The sequence below is a fragment of the Crinia signifera genome, chromosome 9 (genome assembly GCF_055691185.1).
Source record: "Crinia signifera chromosome 9, ASM5569118v1, whole genome shotgun sequence".
Taxonomy (NCBI): domain Eukaryota; kingdom Metazoa; phylum Chordata; class Amphibia; order Anura; family Myobatrachidae; genus Crinia; species Crinia signifera.
Genome location: NC_139225.1, coordinates 141,315,366 through 141,324,878, shown reverse-complemented (window position 1 = coordinate 141,324,878; position 9,513 = coordinate 141,315,366). Strand labels below are relative to the sequence as shown.

The 9,513-nt window shown below is 44.5% G+C and overlaps 1 protein-coding gene across 1 annotated transcript; it reads right to left on the bottom strand.

The window, feature by feature from the left end:
- Positions 1 to 1,038: 1,038 nt before the first annotated feature.
- On the bottom strand, positions 1,039 to 8,636 carry LOC146036731 (uncharacterized). Its single transcript, XM_083160624.1, has 3 exons — positions 7,875 to 8,636; positions 4,214 to 4,320; positions 1,039 to 2,156 (listed from the first exon to the last, which is right to left on the bottom strand). The coding sequence occupies exons 1-3, from the start codon at positions 8,599 to 8,601 to the stop codon at positions 2,091 to 2,093; spliced, it is 900 nt and encodes a 299-aa protein (XP_083016750.1). The 5' UTR covers positions 8,602 to 8,636; the 3' UTR covers positions 1,039 to 2,090.
- Positions 8,637 to 9,513: the final 877 nt, after the last annotated feature.

Here is a 9,513-nt window from a genome sequence, read left to right as displayed (position 1 = left end):
CATGTAACATGACATTTAGAAGCTGATTGGCTGTTGCATCATCACTGGCCCCTTAGGGTGGTAATCAGGGTAAATAGCGGCCACTGCCTATTCAATGCTGCCATTTCCGACAGCATTGAGGGCGGATTTCGACAAAACCGATCCGACTTTAAAACAAGTCGGATCTGTTTTGTCGGAAACGGCCGTGGATTGCCGAATTCATGGCCGTTTCTTGACAATTCACAGCCGTTTTCGCCAACACGCCCACATTGAATCCTGCCTGTTGAATTACAGGCGAGCTGAACGAGAATGGTGCAGGATTCTGACTGAAGAGACATTCCTACACTCGGAATCCAACATTGAATACCCCTATTAATCTCTTCACCAGTCTTAATCAATCTGCCCCTCTGTAACATAACGTGAACTGATATAACTTGGCACAGTCTACGTCCGCTCTCATTGGTCTAGTAAGCAATAACCTGATGAAAGAGAACATCTGACTGTCTGCCATTGGCCATTCATTTTACATACAATTGACATTTGTCATCATTAAAAGGAATATGTTGTATAAATTATAATAGGTAGAAAAAAACACATTTAGTTTTTCTATTGCACATAAATAAATTAGTCAATTTTAAACAAACACTACTGACATTAATTGCATAATAAATACATTATATCTCATTATAAATGATGACCAAATAAAGCTGAACAAGGCATATTCAAATATTTATAAAAATATCAATATATACTATACATTCAATATACATCAATTCTTCTATATACACTTGTGCAAAATCAGGGATTTGTAGTATTAAAGGGTTTTATTCAGAGTCCTTCTATCAGGTATACACCATTGAATGATTTTTCCACTGTGCGCAGTTTGTTCGTAGCCCTGAATCTACTCGGTGGCTGTGATAGAGACCGCCCGATCAGGGCTGGTGCTGACGTCACACGTCTTCCCCTCAAACGCCTGGGCAGGCCTGCATTTTTCCTGACACTCCCAGAAAACATACGGTTGCCCCCCCCCCCCAACCCAAGATGCCGACTTCCCGTCAACTTGCGCACGGATAGCATTTAAATAATTAGCAGGATTTTATCGCAGGATGGCCTTGTTTATGTGTACTACGAACTGTACGCATGTGCATTCTATCGGTAATCTACCGGCCTGCAAATTCGCAGTCCTGCGAACAGGTTTGAATAACCCCCCTAGTCAGGTGTAGGATTAACTGATCATATTAAACATATGATATTGACTATGGCGTTTATATGTAGGTTGAAACACAGTCATTAACTGAAACAGAAACAGCTGTGCGGGAGGCTTAAACCTGTGTGTTGATTCACTTTGCATTTTGTTACTTGGCAAAAATAAACCTAACACTTCAATTTTTGTACAGTATATATATGTATATACACCAATCAGCATCTCATTGTGTAATATAATATTTGCCTGCGCTAAGCACAGCTCAGTTTGGCAATATGACAATATATGTACAATACTTTTTATTACATGGACTTCCCAGACCTTACAGATATGACCATACTGGCCAAATTATCAGTACTGTACATAAGAACTGAGATATTGTATTTTATCACGTGGCCGATTCCCATCCAGCGTTCTAGGCTGCGTATCTTGCGTTAATTTGGGGGCAACAGGGAAACAGGCAGTGGACATCAAATTATTTGTGATATCATCTGTTAAATTAAAATAAATATATTTATTCCACATTGTGATTATGTTTCAACAGTATACTGAATATCCCTATGCTACATTTATTGCAGAGCTACAGTATGAATATAACAGGTAAGCGATGGTTGAGCTACTGTAAAGGGAGCACAACATACTCTACGCTCTCCCTAAGTCCAGCCGGTCTCGACCTTTCCCGGGACTCCGTAAGTTATTTTGGCAGAGTAGACAATTAGGATTTTAATGTTGGTTTATCATATAATAATTTGTCACATGGTATAGTTTCAACCATGTCACAATACCATAAATGTAGGTAGCCACCACTACACAGTCTGTATATGAAATTCTGGATCCATCGATATTAGGTCAGGATTGGCATGTCAAGTCCTTTGCAAAGGATTCTGGGAAGATGTCCTCTGTTTCCTTAAAATATTTCTTCATTTACCACATACACTGTGGGACGTCTTCTCCTCCTACATAAATGTGCAAACTACAAACAAGAAAAGATAATTTTTTTTATTTTAAAAACAAAAACATTTGTCTACTCATGAATGTACAGTACGTCGATTAGAATTACTGTACAGTGCACTGTATAATGTTAAATGGCACAGTTTTACATAGTACAAAATCCCAGCTGCCGTGAAGACTGCTAGACAGTTGAAACACGTGTGGGAAGGGCAGAGCTGGGGAAATGTTTGTTGGTAGATACATGTACTCAGGGCTATTTTTGTGCAGGCTTTAGCAGGAACTGTGGCCCTTATTCTAGTTCACTCTTTCTGACAAAATATTTCTTAGATGGACAAAACCATGTGCACTGCAGGTGAGGCAGGTGTAAAACCCCACCCAAATCTAATTATCTTTGCACAAGTAACACCTGCCTCACCTGCAGTGCTCATGGTTTTGTCCATCTAAGAAATATTTTGTCAGAAAGAGTGAGCTAGAATAAGGGCCTCAGTTCCTGCTGGAGCCTGCACAAAAAAAGCCCTGGATGTACTTATAATAAGCATAGATTGTAGCAAAATAGAAAGAGGGACTTGGCGCAATTGGCCAACACAGGGGCGGAACTTGTAAGTGGTGGGCCCAGGTGCAAAAATTTAATTTGGGCCCCCCTCCGCCTCCCCAGCCCAAGATAATGATATGCTGCATGGCGCGGGCCCCTTAGTCCTTAAGGGCCCCGGTGCAATGCACCTGCTGCACCAATGGTAGTTCCGCCCCTGGGCCAACATATCCCCCCAAAGGGCAAACAGAAATAGAGCACCAGTTATTTATCTTGCTGCAGTGTATACACTAACAGACGCAATTCCAACAATATAAAACCCTGAGGAGGCTTACTGCCGGTCCAGGCAGAGACCCCCTAAAGGGAAAATATAAGTGTATATACCAATAGAAATATAAAACCCTGGGGAGTTTACTGTCGGTCCAGGCAGAAACCCCAGACAGGGATAATATAATCATAGTGATCACAGGGACGCCTGTAATTCATGTTTATGAACCTACTGTGAATTAACGCAAGCAGATAAAAACTGACATCTCCCATACAAAAGGGAGCAGCAAGTAACGGATTCAGTATGAAATCCCGGCAGTCGGGATCCCGGCGTTCAAAATCCCGATGCCGGAATCCCGACCACCGAAATCCCGACAAGGGGGGGACGTGGATCGCCCCCCCTTGCGGGCTCGCTACACTCGGCACGCTAATTTATTCTCCCTCCAGGGGTGTCGTGGACACCCACGGAGGGAGAAAGTGTCGGGATTTCGGTGGTCGGGATTCTAGCATCTGGATTCTGAACGCCGGGATCCCAACCGCCGGGATTTAAACTGCATCCCCAAGTAACCACTGAATAAAAAGTGAAACAATGTCATATTAAAGCAGATTCCAACAACAGCTACTGTTGCAATATTCCTTGCCCCTGAGACAGATAATAAGCTGGGCTCTGTGCCAAAAACAGAGCAGAAGTATCCAGTGTAGGCAATACAGCCACAAATAAAGGAAAGATATACTAGCATTTATCTCCCACGTATTAACTACAAATACTGCACAAACAGCCCCAGCTCTGCGTCAATTTTAATACTATTCTTTTTCACGGTCCAATTTCTTTGTCTCACTATATGGTCATTTCATGTCGTAATTGTACGTTAATTTTAACCTCTTTATCTCACAATGTCTAACAGCCCTCATGCCCTCTAGTTTCACACAATAAAAGAAAAACTAGAAGGACATTTTTAATAAAAATATATTTAAAAAAAGATAAAAACCTCTCATACAATAAGGTGTGTGTCCAAACCTGCAACACTCTTTTTCCTTCTTTTGTTCATACAAGTTTATATAGTTGTGAGGACAGCACCCCCACCGACAAAAATAGATAGGTGATAAAGACCTACTGTATATCGACAGGTCAAATATCTTTAGAGTGCAGACTTAAATCTCCCCCGGCTCTGTGAGTCTCCTGCAGAATGCAGGAGGGTAGGCAGCCATGAATTATGGTCGACTAAAGAGTACATTCAATTGTGCAACAGCCCTAATGTGGTGTGATAGTAACAGGCACTTACCGCATAGATGCAGCACAGAAGGCAGGTGAGACAAATTATAACGGCCAGGCAGATGAGAATGATGGCCCAGTAGGGAAGGCCAGATTCCTGTGCAGGCTCTGCAGTACCTGGAACACATATATAGAATTATGACTGTGCTAAATGCTTTCTTTGAATTTACATTCTTATTCTAAAATTGAGTCTGTCTTATCTTCCCCTTGTTCTTATGTCCTTCCCAAAATGGCTGCCTCCTCCTTCAGCAACCAAAATAACTGTCTCCGCTAAGGTGATGGCCACGTAGACTACAGTCGGGTACAGAAGTGTGTGCTGAACACAGCAGGAGCGGAGCGAGGATCCCGAGCTGAAGCATGGAGACTAATTGTGGGTCCATGTGCAAAAACCTTCCAACTGACACCCCAAAAAATTAATAACTCATGTCCTCCTTTTCGTGTGTTGACCATTTCCTTGTGTCTTCATTTTCCTTGTCCACCGTTTTTCCATGTCCACTTTGTGCATGTTGATTTAGACACTTTCGGCCTATTTACTGTGGACCCTATGATTCCGCTCCATCGTTACATCAACACTGCAAGCTCTGGTGACTGGTCGCTGTCATTGTGGCAGATGTATTAAAGCCTGGTGAGAAAAGAGGAGATAAAATTAAAGGAGGTAAAGCACCAGCCAATCAACTGCATTTAAAAAATGACAGTTGGGAGGTAATTGGCTGGTGCGTTATCTCCTTTAATTTGTTCTCTGTTTTTTTTTTCTCCTTTAACTCTACCCAAGGCTTAATACATCTGCCCCATATTGAGATATACAGAATGGTATCATTGTCTGATACAGTATATACTGTATGACAACCTCATTATATAACACTCCATTCCCTTTCCCTCCACTAAAAGTAGACATCCTTACACCGGGTGTGGGTCATAGGATGGACTGCATGAAGGTCAACATACATTACGTAGGTTGGCACCTGAAATAGGTCAACATAGCTAAGGTGGACAGGGTCAGAAGGTCGACAACGGGAAGGTCGACAGTCAAAATTGTTGACATGAGGTTGTGAGTGTCGACACTATCATCATGGACACCCTCTAAGTGTACCGCTGCGCTCGCAACACTATTATGGTAATACTCTACCACCACGCCATAGTGCTGTCGGCACAAGTCGGCCCAGAAAAAATGTGAAAAACTCATGACAACCTAATGCTTTTGTCGACCTTACAACCCTGTCGATCTTAGCCATGTTGACCTATTTTAGGTGTCAACCTTAGCCCTGTCAACCTTCAGTGGTTGACATAATGTATGTCGGACTAATGACTGTATCCCCTTACACCTCCATAAAAGGCATATGATATGAGATATGAGAAACGCGCGTGTACAGATGGAGCCGCATTCTGTCGGAAGCCCCTGCAGCCGTCTCCAGCCGCTTCCAGTCTTGTCCGATCCCCCCTCCATGCTGCCCGCTCCCTGCCTGTCTCCCTTAAGCAGAGATGACCTGGGAAGCACCCTGTCCTAGCCACTTTGCTGATGGGGACGCGCGACTGAGTGAGCCGCTCGCGCACCCCCATCCGCTGGATCAACGTCCGCCAGTGCTCACCAGCTGACGAGATCTGGCGGGAGGGTAGGATGGCTGACGGAGGCTCCATCCAGAGGCGTAACTAATATTGTGGCGCCCCCCCGCCAAAAAATTACCTTACCCCTCCGCATGCCGCTGCCACCGCCGGCCCCGCATTCAGTCCGGCACCGCAGATAGCCTCCGGGCTCCGTCTCCTGCAGTAATGAAAAATGACACGACAAAATGGCTGCCCCCGTACAGCAGACAGTTTTTTTAGGGATGTTAGAGGAGGCGGCGGCCTCCTCTAGCATCCGTAAAAACTGTCTGCTATTAGGGGGCAGCCATTTTGTCGTGACATTTTTAATTACTGCAGGAGACGGAGCCCGGAGGCTATCTGCGGTGCCGGACTGAATGCGGTGGCGGCGGCATGCGGAGGGGTAAGGGGGGGGAGTCTGACCAGAGTGCCCGGGCACCGGGGGCACCCCGCTGGCGCTTGCTCCCCCAAGCAGCCGCGGTGGCTGCCTAACGGTAGCTACGCCTCTGGCTCCATCTGTAAATGGCCCTTATTCAGATCTGATCGCAGTACAATTTTGTTCTTAAAATGGGCAAAACCATGTGCACTGCAGGTGGGGCAGATGTAACATGTGCAGAGAGAGTTACATTTGGGTGGGGTGTGTTGAAACTAAAATCTAGATTGCAGTGTAAAAATAATGCAGCCAGTATTTACCCTGCACAGAAACAAAATAACCCACCCAAATCCATTTTGGGAACAAATGTGGGTACTTGTGTATTATCTGGGCACCTGATTTTTTAATCTTAAGTGATTGTACAACCAAAAATCGGTCGCATCGCATCACATGGACCCAATTTTTTATTGTACAGGCACCCAGATGCCTGATTCCTGTGTTAAATGCCCCCCCCCAGACACGATTTTTTATGCCCCCCCATTGTTAACGCCACCCCACAATCAACGCCAACCCGAAGTGTGGTGAGCGCAGCGTCATCCGACCTTTTCATACCCCCACTATCCACGTCGGCGTGGAGTTGATTTTATATAGTGTGGCGAGCGCAGCGAGAATACAAGCCCGAAGCGTGGCGAGCGCAGCGAGCCCCGCAAGGAGATGCAGATTACTTCACATGTATTCCGCGTCCGCTCGCCACGCTTTGGGCTCGGTGGTTCGCTGCGCTCGCCACACTATATAAAGTCAACTCCACGCCGACGTGGATAGTGGGGGTATGAAAAGGTTGGAGGACGCAGACCGCCACCCCTTGCGAGCTCGCTGAGCTCGCCACGCTTCGGGTTGGCGTTGATCGTGTGGTGGCGTTAACAATGGGGGGGCATTTGACCTAATAATTAACCATCAGGGTGGGTATACAATTAAAAATCGGGTCTGGGTGGGCATTTAACATTGGTTCCAATGTAAAAATTGGGTCGGTCGCATCGCATGCCATTGTAATGGCATGCGATGCGACTGATTTTTACATTGTACAGGGAACATCCAAAAACCGTGAAAATCGGGTCCCATCGTGTCTCCCCTATATTACACAAGTACCCAAATTTGTACTGCGATCAGATCTGAATAAGGGCCTAAGCTAATGACTTAAGTCTTAGGTGAAACTCATGGAAATATTGCAGCATGCAGATCCTTCCATGCAAATTCCTTTCCCTAGAAAAAGACACTGTTCTGGCATCTAAGGTGCGTACCTCTGTGATATTTTTACATTTGCTATCACTTGTTAACACATAGTTTATGAGTATTAGTTATAATTAATATTATGCAAAGTACATTAAATTACCTAAGCTAGGCTTTGCAATCATTGATAAATAAATGAAACATGTTGAGCACCTGACAAATACAAGCCACAAACACAACCATACAGTCAAGGCCGTAACTACCCTAGGTGCAAGGGGTGCAGCTGCTATGGTGCCCAGAGCTTAAGGGGGCCCCTCTTTACTGTCTAAGTAATATGTTTTACATACATTTATCACCATCAGTTGCTAAATAGGGGGCCCTTACAAACTTTTGCTATGGGGCCTATAAATATCTAGTTAAGCCACTGCATACAGCATAAGGTGAGGGGAAAATGGGCTAAAAACAGCTGGTCTGTTATTATTTGGACACTTACTTGAATTAATGGTAGTTGCAGTTATTGGTGTCGACATAGTTGCCGTATAGACGGTGCTTCCCTTGTTGCTACTTGGCTTTATTTCTGGGGTAGCTGTAGTATTCAAAGTTGTATCTGGTGGCTTAGATGTTGTTGTCTTGGGGGTAGATATAATGGCCTTAGATGTTTTGGTCTCTGTGATAGCTGCAGTGCTAATTGTGGTCACTGTGGTCTTAGATGTTGTATTGGGGGTAGCTGTAGTACTAGAAGTTGTCTCTGGCTTCTTGGAAGTAGTTGTAATGCTAGCAGTGGTCTTTGATGCCGTACTGGGGGTAGCTGTAGCACTAGGAGTGGTCTCCTTGGATGTAGTTGTAATGATAGCAGTGGTCTTTGATGTCGTACTGGGGGTAGCTGTAGCACTAGGAGTTGTCTCCTTGGATGTAGTTTTAATGCTAGTAGTGGTCTTCAATGTTGTATTGAGGGGAGTTGTAGTACTAGAAGTTGTCTCTGGGTTTTTGGAAGTAGTAGTAATGCTAGCAGTGGTCTTAGATGTATTGGGGGTAGCTTTTGTACTAGAGGTGGTCTCCGGGTTCTTGGAAGTACTTGTAATGGTGGCAGTGGTCTTAGATGTTGTATTTGGGGTAGCTATAGCACTAGGAGTGGTCTCCTTGGTTGTATTTGTAATGCTAGTAGTGGTATATGATGTTGTATTGGGGGTAGTTGTAGTACTAGGAGTTGTCTCCGGCATCTTGGAAGTAGTTGTAATGCTGGCAGTGGTCTTAGATGTTGTGTTTGGGGTAGCTATAGCACTAGGAGTGGTCTCCTTGGTTGTAGTTGTAATGCTAGCAGTGGTATGTGATGTTGTATTGGGGGTAGTTGTAGTACTAGGAGTTGTCTCTGGGTTCTTGGAAGTAGTTGTAATGATAGCAGTGGTCTTAGATGTTGTATTTGGGGTAGCTATAGCACTAGGAGTGGTCTCCTTGGTTGTAGTTGTAATGCTAGCAGTGGTATATGATGTTGTATTGGTGGTAGTTGTAGTACTAGGAGTTGTCTCTGGGTTCTTGGAAGTAGTTGTAATGATAGCAGTGGTCTTAGATGTTGTATTGGGGGTAGCTGTAGTACTAAGAGTGGTCTCTGAGTTCTTGGAAGTACTTGTCATGGTGGTAGTGGTCTTTGATGTTGTATTGGGGGTAGTTGTAGTACTAGGAGTTGTCGCTGGGTTCTTGGAAGTAGTTGTAATGCTAGCAGTGGTATTCAATGTTGTATTGGGGGTAGTTGTAGTACTTGGAATTGTCTCTGGGTTCTTGGAAGTAGTTGTAATGCTGGCAGTGGTCTTAGATGTTGTATTGGGGGTAGCTGTAGTACTAAGAGTGGTCTCCAAGTTCTTGGAAGTACTTGTCATGGTGGTAGTGGTCTTAGATGTTGTATTGGGGATAGCTGTGGCACTAGGAGTGGTCCCCTTGGAAGTAGTTAAAATGATAGCAGTGGTCTTTGATGTTGTATTGGGGGTAGTTTTAGTACTAGGAGTTGTCTCTGGGTTCTTGGATGTAGTTGTAATGCTAGCAGTTGTATTCAATGTTGTATTGGGGGTAGTTGTAGTACTTGGATTTGTCTCTGGGTTCTTGGAAGTAGTTGTAATGCTGGTAGTGGTCTTAGATGT

What these genes read in the sequence shown, in the direction of transcription:
- LOC146036731 (XM_083160624.1), bottom strand. Translation starts at nt 8,601, where the DNA reads ATGCCGGAGACAACTCCTAGTACTACAACTACCCCCAATACAACATCA. An exon ending in TGCAACTACCATTAATTCAA is followed by an intron (nt 4,321 to 7,874) that starts GTAAGTGTCCAA and finishes TATGTGTTCCAG; the next exon opens with GTACTGCAGAGCCTGCACAG. An exon ending in TTCTGTGCTGCATCTATGCG is followed by an intron (nt 2,157 to 4,213) that starts GTAAGTGCCTGT and finishes TCTTGTTTGTAG; the next exon opens with TTTGCACATTTATGTAGGAG.